The sequence below is a fragment of the Aythya fuligula genome, chromosome 3, assembly GCF_009819795.1.
Source record: "Aythya fuligula isolate bAytFul2 chromosome 3, bAytFul2.pri, whole genome shotgun sequence".
In the NCBI taxonomy this organism is placed as follows: domain Eukaryota; kingdom Metazoa; phylum Chordata; class Aves; order Anseriformes; family Anatidae; genus Aythya; species Aythya fuligula.
Genome location: NC_045561.1, coordinates 47,931,857 through 47,952,712, shown reverse-complemented (window position 1 = coordinate 47,952,712; position 20,856 = coordinate 47,931,857). Strand labels below are relative to the sequence as shown.

The window sequence follows — 20,856 nt, the reverse complement described above, 5'->3', positions numbered from 1 at the left end:
AGCTACATTTCATAGAGGTATAAAGACAAAAAGAAGGAATTAGAGTCACAACAGAACAAGAAAACTGCAGTAATGGCAGCAAAGGTTTCTGTATGTTTCCAATAATATTTCCATTCACCTTTTATTTCAGATAACCAGTGCACTCTTAAGAAATATCCATATATTGCCAGAAATAATATGCTATGGACAACTGATTTTCAGGAGCTAAGGCGGATCCCTTCTACTTGGCCTTTCCTAAGCACAACATACTCTCTCTGAATTTCAGGACTGGAAACAAGGAGCTGACTTGGTACCTTTCTTACACCACAGTTAATTTAGCATCTAGTTAATGGTGAATGGCCACCGAACCTCTCTCAGTTTGAGAACACAGCTCAGAACAAAGCCATTACTCATTTTTCACTTGCATTCCCTGAATTCCTTGTCTCTGCCTGCAATCTTACAGCATCTCATCACGTGAGGTCTTGAGAGACAAGAACAGTGTCCTGGTGCTTATTTTAGCTTCTGAATCCCTAACAGTGACTTTCACCAAGCATTCTTTAACGGGACAATAAGGTCAGAAGCTACAAGTCAAACAAATGGCTTTCATGAATTAAAAATGAAGTATGACAGATCAAATATACCCATCAAGTACTCGTGAAGCTGTGATACTTGTGCTGGGTGTAGTGCAAAACTCCTCAAACTGAAGTCATCCAAATAGGTAAATATACAAAAAAGCACTTAAAAAAAATAAACAAAGAATGCAACACAAATAAGAAATACTATATTTAGTTCAGTCAGACATACACCTGAAGAACACAGTGATATCACATCACAGGTAAGGAACAAAAGATCTGTGCCTCTCAAGTCACATTCAGCTTCATTGTGCTTGCATTAACATTTCTTCAACATTTAAGTGCAGTAAGAAAGTCAGAAAAAGAATCCCCAAGCATCCTGACCTGCTCAGGAAACTGGCAGCTCGTTTGCTCCAGCAGGAAGGGATGTGAAGTTTTCACCAGCTTGTCTCACCTCTTACTGATCTAACTAAAAGGGTGCCTGCAAAAGCACTACTGGCTTTCTGCTCTGTAGTCCCACTAGGAAAAGAAAACACTTGCAGAAAAGGTGCACACAGAGGTAACCATCTCCTTGCTTGTACATGGCTACGGTCTTATTCTGAGAATTATTTGCATGGAATGATTCTCCTTGCAAACACAGGTTTAGCTTATGTGGTGCACATCAGCCCAGCATAACCAACAGCCTCAGAGTTTACGCTCTTCTATCCTGTTCCTAAAAAGACAGCCTTTGCCAGTTACAAAAGGCAGGCTGTCCCTCTCTGGTAACCAAGGCATTTTCCTATTCAGTGCTTTGCAAATTAGGAGGAGCAGCAGCCAGACATACTGTTTCAAGGAGGTACAGGAGGAATCTGACGTGTCACAAATACTAAAATTAAGACCCATCTTGCAAACGTGTTGTGTGCGTGCTGGGAACAGAGGGGTATCACAAAATCAGATGCATATGTCATGTCCTTTTGGTGTTCTGCTCCTGAACTTTATCTCAAGTATTTCTAGCACAACAGAACCAAAGAAACAACAGAAAACACTTCAAAGTTTAAGCAGGGTATACAATATTACACAAAGTGTATTAGGTACCAGAATAAAATTAGAAAATAAAATAAAAATAATAAATTTATCCCATGCCAAACTGATCAAAGCAGTAAAGAAATCCCAGAATGAGGCTGCCTATGGCAAGAGTCAGTGACTTCCTCAAACTTCTCCAATGAGTTCTTGTTCTGAACAATCACCACCATCTTTGTTGCCCCAATTTTCTCAAAATTAAAGATATTCACAGGACCCACATGACTCACTGACCTCAACGATTAATGCAATACTTATCAACTGGGAAGGTGATGAGACAATGTTGTTCCCTCTGTCTAAGCCATAAATGCTACTGCATTACAAGTGATTGAAACGCTCTCCTTTAACTCATGCAAGTTGGCATTTCTCTTTGTATTAGGAAGATTCACAGCTTTTTAAGACAAAGTGTTCTTGGTGGTCATCTGGACTTCCCAAAGGAGTTCAGCCACTTGAAACTAAGAGGCGCAGCAATAGCCCCAGCTCTGGTTGCTGCATCGCAGCCACCAAGGGCGGGCTCTGGAGTTGTTAGGGTGCCAGCTGGCGCCATGCCTGAGGTCTCTGGGGTTCCATGCAGCCCATTTAGATCTTCTCTCAAGTCTTGCCTGCAAAGCTGGAAAGCCAACAGCCAGTGCAAATAAGCACGATTTTAGCATCTGAATTTACTGACCTTATTTGAAGGCCCAGGCAAGAAGAACACCCTCTGTAATCTACACTGCTGCTGCAATGTCTTTGCAACAGCTTGCACCACAACAGAACCAAGGAGAGAAGTGCCTTGAGGTACTCCAGTCCTCTCTCATTATGGGTCTGGTATTTGAAAACTGTGTAATTTTAACCAGTTCAGATCCTTCTCCAACCAGAGTTGCCATGTAGGCTGATAGCAGCGGAAGAAACATCAGCAAGTTCATTTGAAAGACAAAAATCGCTCATGACTTGGGTTGCTGTGAGCACCATTTCTTAAATTTATTTCTGACTGCTAAGGGTGTAACTGTGAAGCTTGTGAAAAAACAGCACAGCAGCAGATGACAACACTCCAGTCAGATGGCATGCAAAGGCTCCTCCTGTAGCCTGGTTCTGTGGAATGAGGCTTGCTTGAAGGTTTCCACAAACGAGAACTCATCCCAGGATCCTCCAAATCCAGGTGTTGCAGCACATCAAATCACTCCTTGATACGGCACATAAATAGGACAAACAAACAGATCAAAGTTCTTAAAGAAAGACTCTGCTTTTATGAACTTTGTGCAAGAGGCACATCGTCTTGCAGAGGAAGATGCACAGGAGAAAGTGGAGCTACTTCTGTGGAGAGCCCAAGTCAAAGGGCTAGCCTCAGACCTGAACAGGAAGTCTCTCTATGCTCTTATCCAAACAAACAGCCAAATAAAGTTCTGAATCTTGTGTTAGATTATTTTTTTCTTTGCTGTTTTAGCACACACTTGAACTTTCAAACCAGAGCAGGCTATTTATAAAAACAGCCCAAACAACTCGACCAGGAACATGGAGAGGAAGCAGGGCTTCATCACCTAACATCCATAGGGGTAGGCAGAAGGGGCCCTAGGCTGGCTGCAGAGCCCACAGACCAGGGCTCACCTTTACACCTTGAGATCAAAGGCAGGGCACGCAGTGTACAGAAACACCCTCCAGGGAGGCGTGTGAGACACAGCGCTCTTCTGTGGAGCTCGGGGCACACACGGGCTGCTGAAAGCAGAGCTCACCGATAGCTGCCCGAAGGCACGCCCTACCCAGAGGGAGCCTGTGACTGGTGAAGAGTAATATGCTACAAGGAACGCTTCAGTTTGCAATATTAAAGTACAGACCAAACCACCACTTTAAAATTATAACAACCCCCTCCCTCCTTCCAACACGTGTATCATTTACCAATCTAACTTCAAGATAAAAATCAGAGTAGGAGACAGGATGATGTATTTTCTAGTTAAAAAAACAATCCAACCCTACCCCCCAGCTGGTTCTGTAAATTATAAATAATGAATGCAACTGTAACCTGAAATGTGATTTTGCATTGGTCTTAATTAAACAGAAGTTCCTGAAGACTGATGGTACATAATTTTTCCCCACTTTTTTTTTTTATTTTTATAAATATACACTGACATTTACATAAGTTGGCCAGATCCTCAACTGGTATAAAAATAATCTTCGGCTCCAGTGTAGTCACTGTTACAGCACACTGAGTAACGCAAAATGAGGAACAGACTCTTCACACCCATTACAAAGCTTTATCTGTGGTTTGATCTTCCTGGCAATTTAACTTCAATGCTTGGCTAGTCACAGAATTAAAACATGCACATACACATGCTTGAATTGGCTAGCATAATAAGTGAAAAATATGCTGCATTATTGAAACATCACGGCTGCAATTTTGGCGGCAGGCACCACACAGCTACGGTTCTGGTGCTTTCTGTGCCTCGGCTCCCTGAACGTGATCCATTTTCATGCTCGTACAGAATGAAGACAAGTGCTGTAATGATAAAAAGTGTGAAACACTTTCTGATGGAGTGTCATCAGTGTTTTCTCAGATGAAACGCACCGAACTAGATAAACTGCTGCCAATTTAGTATGGCCAAGCCTGCGTTCCTGTAACATAGCCAAGCTATAATTGCTTTGGGAACCCAAATCAGTATCAGATTTAACGCAAGATCTTAAATGCACAAGTTTTCAAAGTATCCTGAAAGTTGTAGAGTGTTTCGGATCCTCACAGGGTACTACTACCTATGAGAGGAACTGCGAACTTGTGATTAAAACAGGACTGAACCTCTGTACCTCAAGGCGTGCCTCTGGTATTTGAGCCAGCAGCTCGGATCCGGCCAGAAGCCAGGCCTGGCACCGCACGCCTGAGTTCCTCCGTGCCAACAAACCACCTCGCTGCCAGCTTCCCCTGGCTCCCCCTCCCACACAGCCCTCCCCCTCAAAACAGACACCGATCGTTCGGGTCTGACCAAATGGATTCTCCCTCTTTCTAACCTAAGGCCCACAGAATGCAGAGCACAATTTCTTCTTCACGTAAGGAAGTAATTTTAAGTCCGCCTATACATGCATGAAACAGGGGGTTTCGACTGATGCTGCCTTCTCTAGCACAACCCTGCGCTCGAGCAGTGCAGGCACACAGAAGCAGGTTTTGTTCGCTTCTTTGGCCACTGTTCCTTTTAAACCGTCTCCATGTCGAAAGCTAGACGCAACCCTCCCGTAAGAAAAAAACAGCTGCACACTTCAAACATTTCATTTCACAGCTTTTCTCTGTCTTTTATCCCTACACAAGCTGCCTACAAAACAGCTTCTCCTCTCCAAGTTACAGCGCGTGTGGAACGCCGCCAGCCTCGCGAGCACAAGGGCTTTAACACTTACATGGATCTGCTGCAGCCACCGCTCTGAAACGCTCTTTTCCAAACCTTGGGGAAAATTAATTATTTAACAGCCACATGTCAGAGAGATTTATCTGCCGTCTGAGGGCTCCTCTTACCCTTCTTCCCCAAGGAATTGAGCAGTGCTCCCACGCTGCAACAAGGCAGCGGCTCCTGGTGGCAGCAGGGCCGGGCGCTGCAGACACCGACCCTGACTCCTGCTGCCCGACTGAGCGCCAGAGGCCAGCACACGGCTCCCTGCTGCAGGCCCAAAGAGGTGCTAAAGTGAGAGGTAGGGCTGGCCTTCCAGCTGCAGTGCCGTAATTCAGCAGAAGTGCCTGAGTTGGTCCTATGTTTTCTCCTACTTCTGTTTTTCAGCTCCCAGGACAGCCATGCTACAACAAAAGCACCGCCACGCAACAGACACGGCCCATGTGTGAGAGCAAGCAACCCTCCTACCTCTTTTTTGGTGTTCTCTCCTTAAAAATGGGATCACGACTTCAGGACTTTCCTGCATCAGCAAGTCAATGACATAAGCTGGAAGTAGAGCACAGGCCCCAGCATCCTGGCTCACTCTTTGTATGAAGGCCAGCAGCATCATGATCATTCCTCCCATCTGGGTCAAAGTACTCAACAGTATTTCAACCTTCTCATACTGCTCACAGGAACAACCTTTGGAAAAGAGTCCTGACGATTATGATGGCACTCTAATATCCTACATATCACAAGAAAAACCTAGCACACCACTGCTCTTAATGGAGGTCCAATTCCTACCTTTCCAACAAAGGCAAAGAACTTTTCAAGGACTTCTTTATGTGGCCCATACATCAAGTAGCACCAAGCATCAGGCCCTGTCCTCCCCACCAACCCTATGTCACCAAGCCCTACAGTGTTACTCACATGGCTTTGTGCCGCTCCCAGGACATCGCCTGCTCTTCTGCCCACCTGCCCTTGCATAACGGGCTGTTTTCCACATGAAGAAATCTACCATTTGCTTTCAGAATAAGGTCCAGACCTCAAAGACTCAGGGATCTGTCCTTGCAGCCTTTTTGAGTTCTCACCTAAGGACTGCATGCACCTACAGGAAAAACTACTGCCATACAACTAAGGAAATTTAAATCTCCTTCCAGGAAACCCTGAATTTTAGGCATGAATTAATGCAGATTCCAGCACAGAGTCAGAACCTATGACGACACAAGAAGGACAAACTCCATGCAAAGCTTGAATTCAACCAGAAATTTTCTTAACTTTTTGCATTTAGTAAAATACTGAAAACGTAGTCTCATACTAGAAGGAAAATATACTGTGCTCTCAATTTTAAACTTTAGATAAGCCAGGAACATCTGAAAACTGAAGAGATATGTCAACTATTTTGACTGGGTATCTCCCTTCTTCTTGATGAGCACAAGAAGCAATACCTGTGCAAATCACAGAATCACAGAATGGTCGAGGTTGGCAGGACCTCTGAATATCACCTAGTCCAACCCCTCTCCGTCCAAGCAGGATCACCCACAGCACATTCCACAGGATGGCATCCAGGTAGGTTTTGAATATCTTCAGAGAAGGAGACCCCACAGCCTCTCTGGGCAGCCTTTCCCAGTGCTCTGCCACCCTCACAGTAAAGAAATGTCCCCTTGTATTCAGCTGGCACCCCCTGTGCTTCAGTTTGTGCCCACTGCCTCTTGTCCTCTCACTGGTCACAACTGAAAAGACACCTGCTCCATCCTCTCGACACTCTCCGCTCAGATATTTATGCACATTGGTGAGGTCTCCCCTCAGTCTTTTCTTTTCCAAACTCAGCAGGCCCAGCTCTCTCAGCCTGTCCTCACATGACAGATAAAATAATAACAACCTTTAATTGACATTTTGGTGGGCAGGGAAAGTTTTTGATAAAAATTCAACTCAGAAATTCAGTTGGCATTCAATGTCTGAAAAGATAACCCAATCCAAGAAGTAAAAAGAACTTTTCTGAATACTGCATTGTTAATATCTCCTTCTCTGTATTTTGCTTTTGCATAATGAATAAAAGGCAAGGTCAGACAGAACCCACAGAAAAATGGCTGGAGTTTGAAGGAGGGAAGAAATTCCTTCTCTATAGCTAGCTTGCTAATAGCTTTCTCTATAGCTGGCTCGTCTTCAGGAAGCTGCGGAGTATTATCACATTGCACATCTTTGGATAAGACCTCATATGAGCTAGAGAAAAGGCCTGGGAAATGTCAGAGAATGCTACGAGCTTGTTTGCTTTAAGAAAAAAAAAATCCAATAAAAGACTCTCCACAGCATTTGAGGGTGGTACAGGCAAGGAGCTACACCACAGCAGCAAAAGCTATAATAACAAGAGCCACTGTCAAAAGCCTCACTGCTGCAGATCTCCCACGCTTTCCCAAAAACAAGGACAAGCTTCTTAGAAGTGACAGCCAGAAATTAAGTCTGCACAATCACTCTGTTTCCTTAACTAACACAGGCAGCAGATACATTCATTCATCAAAATCTTTCATTAGCAGTACATACTAATTCCTGGATTTTTGCTTTTAACTACAGAGCTACATAATTTCCAACAAGCAGTGATAAATATATGTACAATGAAAAAAAAAAAACACACCCTCATGTATTAGGAAGTTCACTTATGTTTTAACCTTCAATGCAAACTCCATATTCATAGATGCAATATACTGGAGATTCAATTTAGAAACACAGCCAAGTGAACTGAAGAATAATCAGACTGAAGAGCACTTCCCCCTACAACACCATGAGATAAAGGAAATGTTAATTACTGACGCTCTAATGCAATTTGTTTGAGAATAGAAAGAGCACACAAATGAAAAAATACTAATAGAAGTGGGCTAATAGAAGAGCAAAAACATCTACCCACAAACAATTGCACTGTAGTCTCTTAAATCTCTGTCTGTGTGGTTCTTTATTTCATTTTTAAATTTATTTCAGCAACGATCAAAATGGGTCTGCCCAAAGGGTAACTGCCTCACCAAACCCAAGCAGACTGCAGAACTGTTTGGCACTCGTTTCCATCTGGTTTCGAGTACAGCTTTAAAGGATCCCTGATTTTAAATACTGTGTTGGATATTCAGCAACATACATTCAGTTTTCCCAGCAAGACCTTGCCCAACAGACCCTGCAAAGAGAGAAAACAACATAATCCTCATAACGCTTGCAAACAAGTCACAAGAAACAACCACCTAGCCACGTGCACTCAGAAGCTCTTTCAACTCAAGGGTCACACTGGAAGACCTCAAGTAACAGCTGAAAGGAAACACTGCTTCCTTTGAGATTCCTGCAGAAATTAAGACATCAGATGCTTTCACTGGACCAGCTGCTGAAATCCTTGCTGTAGAAGAGCCCAACAACCTACTCCACAACAGCATGTAGCTATGGGACTTTCATACTTCCAGCAGCGCACACTGGAAAGGGAGCAGGGCAGCAGGAGATGCAGCCAACCAACAGCAAACTCTGCAATGAGACAAGACATGTTGCACCTCACCTGGATGTTACACCAGAAGTTGTATTCCCTGACCCGACCCAATACAAAATTATTCCAGTAGTTCTGCCCACAGGAACAGTGCTCTTTCCCAGACAGTGCTGCATCACTGCTAGCTTGGTATCTGCTGATGGTTATCCGTGAGCTATTCTCCACATCTTTGCAGGAAGGTTACACAGGATCAAGAGGCTCTCTCTCCTTCAGATTTAGTACCATTCTATCAATCAAAATCAGCCCTACAGCTAAGATGAGGTTTCTACAAATATGCTAGGTCTCCTAAGAAGGACTTGGTCCTCTAGCAGTAATATTTCCCCTTACTAAGGCAGTAACTATAGCAAACTTGTAAATATTAATGTCTCATATTCTGTGCTGTGATTTGGCACAGAAAATTCATGTTGCTGAACTTTATCATGACACACTTTAATACAAAAACTCCAGATTTCCTCCAGTCCAGGAATCTAGGAAGCTCGCTGCCCAGATCTAATGCTCAGCAAGATGTGCTAGGAACTTTGTCATGTGAGATGTCAGCCAGCAAACTGCCTGTGCTTCGCTGCCTTCTGCTTCCCTGCTATCCCCCTCTCCATTCAGCCAAATACCACCATCACCCTTCTGCAGATCAGGAATCTGAGGCAAAAAGAAAAAATATATAAAAATAGAGGGCAAATGAAGACAAGCCAGCTCTACAAAGGCTCCAGCAGCAGCAAAATAGTATCAGTGACAGGAAGGTGCTCTTCTCATTAAAGAAGATCAGACTAAGTGCCTCCGCCAGCTCTTCACCAGCCCTTGATGGACAGCATCAGTATCAAAAGTTCTTTTATATCCATTTTCCTAGAAAGTAGTTCCTTTCTCCTAAACCAGCAGCTGATCATCCCTTCCAGGCTGAATTAGGGACTCTGCTAAAGGCCACACGCCAGTGACACTTCATGAACAGAACAGCACTATGCCCACAGAGAGCACCTGCAACCCATGTACAGCCTTGGGTTCCACCAAACTTCACTGTCGGTACTGGAACCAGTAGGAAAACTTGGTAACAAAGCATGCAAGTGGTGTAAAATGAGAGGGACTGAAATATTCTTGCTTGATACTGCAAACTAATATTAGTACAGAAAACAAGGAGGCATTTGTCAGGCACTGCAGAGGGCTTATTCATTGTAATGAAAGTAATTCTGTTAACATAAACTGGATAAAAGGGAGTTTAAGCTGTCATACATGTAGAAAACAGATGTGTTATCTTACTCTACCAACAAGACACTGGAGAACCTGTTACATTGACTGGCTCCTTCAGTCTTTCCAAATTAGGGTACAGAAATACAAGGTTTGGTCTCAGTGGTGAGTTGTACAAATAACCAGCAGCATCACCACAAATACATAACAGGTACAAAAGAGCATTAGGAAGCAGGCTGGAAAAAAAGGTGTTGAGGAATTAGTTTAAAGTAGATGACACTAGGTGATTTCTGCTCTAGCAAGACATCTACATTGTCAAAGCAAAGGAAACATTTTTTTCAGGGCAAAACTTATTTCAGCATCGAAGAGATCTACCTGGGCCTTATGGAAAGCTTCAAAATGGAAATGAACCATAAAACCAAATACAATCTACCAGAAGGAAACTGTGTACGCTCCCATTTGGTCATGCACACGTAACATTGAGGGACAGTAACTCAGACAACTCTCTAGAAGACAGCAGAATGGGCACATGCCGTAATATGTTGAGAAAATATTCAGCAACAACAAGAAAACATTTCAAAATCACATCCACTAACAAAAACATGTTGGTGTGATCTCCCCACCAACCCTAAAATAGGTTCTTACTGAGTTAATAGCATTATACTGCTTATCATTTGAAGAAACAAGTTTATTTCAGTGTTATGGTTTACATGCTTAAGTCTACTTTTTTTTTTCTTCCCCTCTTAGAAAAAGACTCAGACCCCAGAATGAAGCATGAGCAGGAAAGCACACTGATACAGGCTGCAGTGTACTTCACAGCTTGAAACATTTAGTCTCCAGCATTATTTTGCAAACAAATACTGATAGTTTTTGAGAGGTATGTTCCCAAGAACTCTTTGCCAGACTGCAAACTAATAGCATGTTTTGGACCAAAAAAAAAAAAAGCCTCTGAAGTTATAAAGTTTAAATATACTGCCTGTTTAGAAGTGGAGCACAGCTTTGCCTCACATTAACTTGTTTTGTACTTATTATTTCTTATTATTGTATGCATTATTTCTCTCCTTTCTCCATCCTGTTGAATTGTTTTTATCTCAACCCACAAGCTTTTAACTTTTATTCCCCCTATTCTCTCCCCCATCCCACTGCTGGAGGGGGGTGAGCAAAGGGTTGTGTGGTGCTGAGCTGCCTGCCAGGTTAAACCACAACATGTGGGCATCTCCTAAAGTTTCCTGTAGTCATCCCCATGGCAGGGCTTGAGCGAAAGCAGGAAAGGCTAAGGTGATGGTCCAGCTATCAGAAGCTTCCCCACATTTTCTCTTTCTGTGACTACCAAATCTGGCCTCTAAGATTTGTTCTAGACTTTGCATAGTCTTCACAAGTGGCTTCATATGGATGTGTTGTGTGGAACCAAACTAAGAAAGGCTTATATGGGCAAGTAACAGCACTTGAGAAAAAGTGATTTCGCACACATTACTGGAAACAGCCCTGCAAACAGGCTAAGAAGGCAGCCCTGAGTGCCCTATGAAAGCTCTTTGTTACATCTGTGTTGACAAACACAATTCAGTCTGTATTATAAATAAATCACTACAGGATTATATGAAGGACACTGTGGCATACTTTGAACACCACCAGACTGTTCCTTCTGCTGCAAGATGACAGTAGAGGGAACTGCAGAAAGAAGAAAGCTGTGCCTTTCAAGGGCCCTCGTTTCCCATCCCTTCCTGCTTACTCAACTGCCCCAGAGAATTTTTCCTCTCTGCCTCAGCATCTCCTTGGTACAAAGAACAAGCAAAATGGTCCGCGGCTCCTGTAAACTCCAAGTGGGCACTGGGACTACATGCAATCAAACAAAATCTTGAGGATTAAACACAACACCATCACCCACCCTTATTTGGACACCTTATCATTGTACATGGAAGGAATTAGCTTTACTGTCTCATAACAGTCAGCTATGATGAATGGAAAGCAGTTCTCAGTTTCATCTGATGTTGTTTCTAGAAAGCTCAGTCATAGGAAGAATCAGTTTCCATTTTGTTTTCTCTGCAATCAGTGAGCGGGCACCAGGGGTGCCTGTTTCCATGCAGGGCCTTCCCCTCGGAGGGATTTACAAACTGCAGCCTACAAAGTGTAATTTTACCCAAAGGTATAATAATACCCCTTTCACAGCACAAGAATAGCTATTAGTACTACGATAATTAATTTATAAAGGCAAATGAGACGCTAAGACAATTGCTTTTAAAGCCCTTTTGCATCCTTCCAGACAATCATACTCTTGTTGGCAGCTCTTCCGTTTATGCAGCACCAAGTTCGCCCTGTGCTGAAAGGCAGCGGCAGGCCGGCCTGCCAGGCGTCCTGGGAGCACCAGCTGGTTCGAGCAGCAGGGAAAGCTGAGTTTCCATCAGCACAGGGGCAGCAAGAGGACAAGCTATCAACCAGTGCTCTGCTCACAGACAAACATCTTCCTGAGTAAATATACCCAGCACCATTAAAAAAGACATTTGTCCAGCAGGCGTAGTCCCGTTCCCAGTCTCAGCACAGGGCAGGTTATGTCCCAGGCAGCCAGCAGGTGCCCAGCACACCCTGCTCATCCCTGGGGATCACTGCACCAGCCCACCAAGCACAAACCAGTTCAGGATGTACGAGGCACTCTCCCACAGCCCCAGCAAGCTCCACAGCCATGTGCATGCGTGGCACTACAGCCAGGAGAACCTGTTCTCCCCACAGCCTTGGCCAACTTCACACACTAGTGCAGATGAGCTGTGCGCATCCTTTGTGATGGTTTGCTGTCGCCAGATAACAAGGAGGATGCATTCCCACCTCTTCCAATTCAGGTACAAGCAGCATCAAGGACTGCGATGTATTCCACACTAGATGTTTTCTTCCTTCCTTAGATACTCCATGGTTCTCAGTCTTTTGGAAGAAGAGACTGAGGACAAAGTGCCCCTCAATTATTTAAAAATAAACTATAAGATTAATGGATTGCCCAACCTATGTTCCAATGCCATCTTCCAAGCACACTTGTTTTTAAAACTTGTTATGGTTAGCAGCTTGCATGGCTTTGCCATGTTCGGTTTTCCTAATACCGCTGCACTCTACGGAGTTCGGTATCAGGAAGAACTTATAAACACTGTCTCAAAGTTATAAGCCCAAAGGCTTTATTTTTTTTTTCCTTACATTTAAAACACAACAGAGGACATGCAATCCTTACTAGTCTCCTAGCTCATTTAAGAGCAACAAAGACAAAAGAACAAAGATGGTTTCCTCTGTTGTTCCTTTCACGTTGAATATAGTTAGTCTCTGCAACTAACACTCTCCAGTAAAGGTTAAGACATACAAAGTAAGGATGACTACAACTAACCATTGCCCTATAGATACTTGGCAAAGGGGTTAATGGGATCAAACAGGGAAAGCTTATTCACAATTAAACATGGAAAGTACGTTGGAGATATAGAAGCAATCCAAATTACAATCTGATGACAGGCCAACACACCCTTTGGAAGGCAGGAGACTCAGGCTGAACAAGGTTTCCAATCAACAATGAAGAATATTTCTCCAGCTCAAATTTCATAAAAAGCCATGCCAAAAACATGCCAATTTATTAGAATGAGTATTTTTTCTCTTGCAACACTACATCAGGAGTTCTCCCTAACTCTAAAGTATAATGGAGCAAGTCAGTACAGAAGCTAACCTCACCCTATCTGCCCAACCCATGATCCACAATTCGTTTGAAGACAACGTCTCAACACCAATTACTGAAGGCAGCTGTGTGCATTTCTGCTCCTTTCCCTTGAAACCAAGTTGTTGCTCTAGTCAATCCTTTCCACTATAAATTCAAACTGGAAACCAAGCTTTCACTTCTTCTCTAGCTTGAATCAATGAGCAGCATATTGAAGTATATGGCATTAGCCTGCTGGGTTGTCAGCAGGTATGGTGAGAAGCTATGGAGGTATTGCCATGCTCCCAGTGAAGTAGCAGCTCACACAGCTACTAAAACACAGTTATTCCATATGACCTTTTTATGGTATGAAAACATTTACTTGAACTAGTCTGACTTAACTCGAGTGAGTAGACGAACATCCCCAGCTCTGGCAGAACCAGTGCAGTGAGGACAAGTCATGAGCCACCACAGCAGTTTGGCTTCCTACATGCGGCATGACAGCAGACATTGCGCCTGGGCAAGTGAGAATATCACATTCCTATACTAGAAAGGAGACGGGAAGAAAATGGGTAGAAGGAAATTTTACCATTATTTGAAATACAAAAGCACATTCCCAAGAGCACGGTGTCAAGGATGAAACGCTCTCCTTCAATTTTGTGGAATTATTCATCTCCACCATTGACATCAAATGGAAACTGGCTGAACTTAGAAAGATCTAAAGGCAGCTGCTGCTTTCATTTTACTTTTAAGTTAAACCATGCCTGCTCTGTTTCACTACTGGGTTGACTTCGTGATTCAGACTTTATCAGCCGCTCAAAGCAACGTGATGCTTATCGCCTGCAAACCACAGGCTTCTTCTGTGTTCTCCAAGGCTAAGCTTCGTCATCTCAAAGAGCAAGCTGAGTTTCCATGACTTTCATTGGGCCCATACAGGCCCAACTTAAGTTACGTATTAGTCAGCACACCAATGCCCCCAAAAGCCATTATCTTACACATACACTAATACAAAAGCACATCAGTTTTGACTAATCTCCTGCAGTTCTTCCAAATACCTTTTTTAATTAACTATCATTTTCCCCTTTTCAAACATCACTCACATAAGGGTGACTCACATCAAACGACAGATTGCAAACCAGTGTTATAAAGCTCAAATAACTGTCTTTAACCTAGGGCTAGATTGTTCTGAGCATAACTGGGCAAAAATCTCACAAAACAACCTTTTCTAGTGGAGTCAACACTAAAGACTAGATCAACAATCCTGAATGAAAAGCCAGCTACCTGATTGTCCTAGTTTCAGCTAGCATAGAGTTAATTTTCCTCCTACTAGCTGGTGTGCTGCTGTGTTTTGGAGCAATGAAGGACAAGCATGCAGTATTATTACAGGCTCTTATTCAAACAGTGACCAGCCCTTGGTACAGATGAGACCATGCTGACGGCAGCTAAAGGATTCAGTCTGGAGACTGATGTAGCTGGTGAATCGGCACTAAATAGCCAAAAGGCTGAACGTAGCAGAAGGAATTGCATTAAAAATAATATACATATACAAATGTGTTCCTCTATCCTAAACGAAAATTTACCCGTGTACTATCTTCTACAGCCCATGGCTTCAAACTTGCAGCGTGCTCCCAGATATAAAGTAAAAACTTGGCCACGTTCACGCCACCATTCACACATGGAAATGTATACTACTTGCAAACTCCCTGCTTCAGGGATATACACATGGACAGCAAAAAACGAGATTTCTCACAAGGAACATCCTCCTCCCTTTATTACAGATACAGTAAAAGAGTACCCCCAACTCATTTGGGCCCATATATCCTGATGCAGCTTTGCAATTTGAGTCAAAAGTGTTTAAACAAAAATGTTTTTAACATTTGCACATCAGACTCACTGATGAGATTAATCCCCAACAGCCTCCAGTTTGAGATGAGTGGCAGATTTCTGAATCAAGCAGTTAATTATGAACAGTAACAATGCTTCCCCCTTCTCAGATCCCTAGTAGTGAGCAAGGTAAACTGGAATAAACCACTGGGCGGTATTTCTGCAACACAATTCATCATCCCTGTGTTGAAGGGTTATTTTCCTCTGTATGAAACCACTCACCACTGCCAGTGACATCACACTTGGATCATCTTTAGGGAGCCTCAGTAGGCATGCACTTTGTAACATTTTCATTTTTAGAAACCACTTCTGAGATTCAGAAGGGCCCAGGGCAATTCCCCTGGAACACGGACACATTTAACAGTGCACACACAGCTACTGGACATGGGTACACTACTGTGCTTTTAACAGCTTCGGAGGGATTGCACTCTGCTGTATGTTGATAGCAATTATGTGGAAGTGAGAAGTTGCACCACAATAAATCAGTGCTGAAGCTGCAGTTACAGCTCTTCAGAAACAAATATATAAACAGACTGATATTATCAAGGTGCTCTGATAATCTACTGTTGATGAGTGGAGACCCCACCAGCCTATTAACAAAGAAGAAACATAAGCATATGGGTCTCGGTCATTCCACTGGAATTACCCCTTTAGTCAACAGTCAGTGAATTGTCACATCTCCAACAGCTGTAAAGGTTTGGCCTTTCGACAAGTAATAAATACCCTGAGCTCACACTCCCCTCTCCCCCCCGAGACTCCCACTTCTTTCAGTGCTTACAGGCTACCAGCTGGGTTCTCCATTATACACTTTACGCTTATACCAAATACGTTCGAATGCAGCTTTAAGTCTGAAATGCTTATTCAAGCAAACAACAATTTGCAACTGGCTTAAGAAAGCAGTATATTGAATCAGTGTTTTTCCTTTTTTTTTTTTTTTTTTTTTTTTTTTGTTACTGTTACTTCCTATTTCTGAGCAGTATTGGCACATGAAAACTGAACAATGATTAAAAACAAAATCACGCATAACAAAGAGATTGAAAGTGCTACCGGAAATGACTTGTTAACACTGTAAGCCTCCAGATAATGCATCTCAGCAACTTATGCTATTATTTGGTCAATATTTCGCAGTTGGCTTAATGGAACATGATGGATAGCCAAATGAGAGGCAGTCTTTCTTCATTATCCTGAGTCGAGCAAGTATCCCAATAAAAGAGCACAACATTTCAGCAGAACAGCACATTTGAACAAAGCATACACCTCTTCCCACAAATGCAAGGGCTGTAGGAAGCAGTCATGATCTTTATATAGGTTACTTTGAAATCTATTTCAGATTATTTTTTTAATGATTCCCTCAAGACAAAATATGAAAGTAGCTTAAAAAAAAACTAAAACAAAAAACAAAATAAAATCTTACGGCTTGAAATGCAGTAAGCCAGCCTGCAGTTGATCCTCCTGAACAGTTGCTTGTTGATTGGCCAAAGTATAAGTGTAAAGAGTTGAATGAAGTTAATGATCAGTCCTGACACTATAAATATGTAGCAGATCAGCAGGTGGCAAATGAACTGAGACTTCAGAAAGCCAACGATGTCCATGATTTGCTGAGAAAGCAAGAGGGTACCTTCAGACCCAAAATGCAGAAGACAACCTGCAAAACCAAATAGTACCAGCGGTTACAGAGTGCATTTGTTTCTGTGAACAGATTATTACAGATGTCCCACTTTCCATTAAACATCTGAGTGAATTTAATTCCTTTATTTAGAAAAAGGACCGATTACAGTCTTTGCAAAGGTAAGCATGGAAAGAGAATACCATATTTCTGAATCGATTTACATTGACTTTGGAAACAGGTTTTCACATTTCAGTTCTAATTCTACAAAACACATGAGCATATAGACTCCATTTCGTGCACTGCAATACTCCTCTATCAGGCCTTTATTGTTAAAATATGAGCAAAACAATTCACTTATATTTTGAACTGAGTTGTTGGCACTTCATAAGACACATACAGTAGTCTTTGCTATATTCATGAGCAGATCCAAATTTTGCAAGTCTTAAAAACACACGGTTTTAACAAAGGTTTGCTGGTAGTGTTGATGATGCTTCATCCAAAAAACCTTAATCACACCAGAAACTTGTACCACACCCGAAGTAGGATATATCTTTAATTACAGTCCCATCACCTCTCTTTAAAACTTTTAAAATCTGAAACTTATTTCCCATTCAAAACTATACCATAAAATTCCCCACAAATCAAGGTGTGCACACTCCCAGTACCTTCCACACCGCTGAGAAAACTTGGGTTTTGCTTGAGAGTCTGGTTACCTTCACAAGGGTACATTATGAAACACCCCAAAACAGTTGTTTCCAACTTTTACTCTATTCAAGACTCATTTATTTAGTTTCAAATACCTTCAAAAAAAGGTTTGTTGTACTTGCATACACATACAAAAGTCCAGAACACTGCTGACTGCTCTGTATTTTGTTAAGATGCATTTACCAAACGATTGTCCTGTGCGATTTCAGTACAACCTTATTTAGAATAGACCAGCAAGCTAAAGAGCTCAGCTACAGATGCAGAGGAATAGCAGAGGTAAGAACAGTCTTTTCTTCCTTTATTTGACTGGGGAAGAAAAAACACTATACCGTGTGTCCCACTGTCTTCAGTGAAGCCCAGAACAAATTTTTTAACACATCTATGGTTTTAAATTAAAACAAACAAATAAGCACCACCAACAAAACAACAGGTACATTTCCTGGTATCACCTTCCTCAGCATACCCTATGTCTACTCCAGAAAACATCTTTAAATACACATACATGTACATACATAGCCATGTATATCCACTCAAGTAAACAGGGCAGTACACTGATTTTAGGCATGTGAGCAGCTCTATTCAGTTTAAATATTATTCCTTGTACGCTTGAAGTTCAAGGATACGCACACAATCTAACTGCAACATTATCAGAGCAAGATAAGAATTCAGGTTTTCTGCCCCTTATGCAGAAGAGAGCATCAAGTCATTTCATTTTCAAAAGGTTATTACAAAAAAAAGAAAAAAAAAAAGAAAAAAAATAGGTTCTGTATACACTCACTCCACTCCTCTCTATTAAAAATAAATGCAAGGTTTAGAGCTTAACATTAAAATTTGTGCCTTCCTCTGCAGGCTGCTCCAGCCATGCTCCCAAACCAAAAGGTAGCAGCAGCTTCTAGCTTTATTTGCTTGTTCCCTTGTTGCATTTTAATACAAGTCGATTTTGGCAATAGAATAAAAGCTTGACTATGCACAATATACACAATTTGTTCGATTACTCCTTGACACTGTAATTCTGTCAGTTTTACTCCATAAACCCAGAAAGGAAACATCAATAACAGCGCTAGCCCATGACCTAGCAGTGTTTCCAGAAAACCAACTCTTAGATTACTTAAAAAAGGTCTGCACAATTTTGAAAGGACAGATCCAACCCTACCAGCTGCCAGTCCAGAGAAAGTCCCCTCTGCCAAGTACTCTGGCCCACCAAAAACCTTATTGGGCTCCCAGTAGCTGTCACTACCACCAACTCTAGGCTTGTCAGGAGAAAAAATATTAAGACACAATCTCTCAGCAATCAACACCCCAGTATTTTGAATATGGTTAAGGAGGAGGTACTGCCATCCTGCTCCATTCCTAAACTGTTTCTCCTTGTAAGGCATGAGAGTTTGCCCAGGGAGGAAGTCCTGAGACTATTTCTGAATGTGCCGGTCATAGGCCATCACAAAACAGCAGCTGTCAGCATCCCAGGGAATTAACTGATGAACAAATCTTTATGCCTATCCTTTTAGTTTATATGAGACCCCATTATGTGAGGCACTGAGTCTAGATCAGTGTCCTGAAACGTTTGTTTTATTGCCCTTGCTGACTGTGCGTACCACAGCAAAGAGCACACACAAGAACTGCTACAAAGCTATGGGAAGATATTCAGCCAGGTCTTCAATCACAAGGAACACTAAAAAAAAAAAAAAAGTCAGAAAGAGAATCTGTGTTGCTGAATGATTTATATCAAGTGTTTATGGCAGTCCCAAGCCTATTATTAGCAGTTAAAATGTGCCCTTTGTGTATTACAGACTTTGTTCCCTTTATCTCGCTGCACTATTCAGTACCAAAGCAGACACCATCTGTACCTCGGAAACGCAGAGCAGGCCTGCGTTCATTGTAGTAGCCACTGTCATTATACTTGTAAAAAGCTTTTCCAGCTTTAACCAACCATTCCACTACAGATATGTTTCTTAGGATGGCATACAATTTATCAGCATGGGCTTTGCCCAAAGACTTTGTTTTTGTTGAAAGCTAAGGAGAATGAGAAATGTTGTCTTGTAGGAATCATCGTAATGATTCATGCTGCAGCCCTCTGTCTCACTCGGAAGAAAAAAATAAACACTGGAGAGGAAATAAAATAATAATAAAAGGTAAAATCAAGTTTTGGATAAATTTACAGTGAAGAATAAAGGATTGCACTTCCCTAACTCAGACTCTTTTACTTGTCAAGTAGCAGGATTAGATCATTTAAAACTCTCTGACTGGAAGTGATCAATGGCCTACTAGTGGATGGTTTAAAAGACTGTACAGTGCCTGAAACCCAGTAAGTGGGGTTATCCTACTGTCCTTAGTTAAAACTGATCAAAAGCTTTTTGTGCCAGCTAGCCTGTTTAATTCCATGTTACAGAATCACTCTAATCTAATGTAATTCCCAGAGATCAGGAAGGGAACGGATCAAAAAAAACAACACACGTGAAATAAAATTAAAGCACTGTTTCCTTACAGTGGAGACATAGAAACTCACTATTTGATATGGTCAACAAAAATTTCCTGTAGTAAGCTGCTGATTGACAGTCGTTATGAAGAGGAAAAGCAGTTGAATGACAGAGTCTGGAAGGAGGAAGGACTCACCCAAATGTTAGTACATCAGTTTGGTTCTCCCACTGTAAGAGTGGTTAAACTACATTAAAATGTTTTATTTATGTGCATCATTTACTTCATGAGTAATGAGTATTTATTTCGTGTTGGGTCTTTAAAGCACAACTTCACAGAATTAGAAGAGACATTGATGAGATGACTGTGATAAAACATAATTACTGTCTTACAATTTGATAAAGTCACAATGCAATGTTTGAAACTAATTTCTTCCTGCATTCAGACCTGTCATGAAGTTTCAATTCTGTAAAGCTTCCATAAAACGTTTTCAAGGCAAACCAAAACTACGTAAGCGGTACCATTGAAATGTATCTAATCTAAAAAGGAACAAGGAATTGGAACCACTGCTCATATTTTTCTTTTCCGTAATGTAGGGAGACTAGAGATTAATTTTCTCTTTGATTAAATTCAAGTTATTTTCTCTACAAATTTTGCTACCCATTATACCCATAATGCCAGCTAAGTGTTTTGTTTCTTAGACATAAGCTTATTCTTTCAAAGATTTTTTTGAGTATGACACTGATAGGACTATTTCCATTACCCAAACTCCAAGAAAAGTAGTTTATTCTCGGTAAAGGCTACAAAGCAGAAATTTAATTTTCAAGAAGCAGTTCTGATCTCACGAAAGAGGTCTAGAAGCCTGCTTTCTAAGAATTCGTAGGAACTTTTCACACTTGCTCTGTCTTACTGAAATTCCTCATGGGTAACATCAATATAACGCTGGTTTAAATGATGAAAGGATCAAGTCTTTA

At 41.8% G+C, this 20,856-nt stretch overlaps 1 protein-coding gene across 2 annotated transcripts in view; it reads right to left on the bottom strand.

Moving 5' to 3' along the window:
* AGPAT4 (1-acylglycerol-3-phosphate O-acyltransferase 4) overlaps nt 1-20,856 on the bottom strand; it is a 75,850-nt gene that overhangs the window by 43,175 nt on the left and 11,819 nt on the right. Inside the window, exon 2 of one of the 2 annotated variants that reach the window (XM_032184747.1) lies at nt 16,571-16,801. The exons of the other annotated variant lie outside the window; for it this stretch is intronic. Within the exon in view, the coding sequence (XP_032040638.1) occupies nt 16,571-16,748 (178 nt within the window). The 5' untranslated portion in view covers nt 16,749-16,801. The remainder of the gene's footprint in view (nt 1-16,570; nt 16,802-20,856) is intronic. 2 annotated transcript variants of the gene reach the window in all.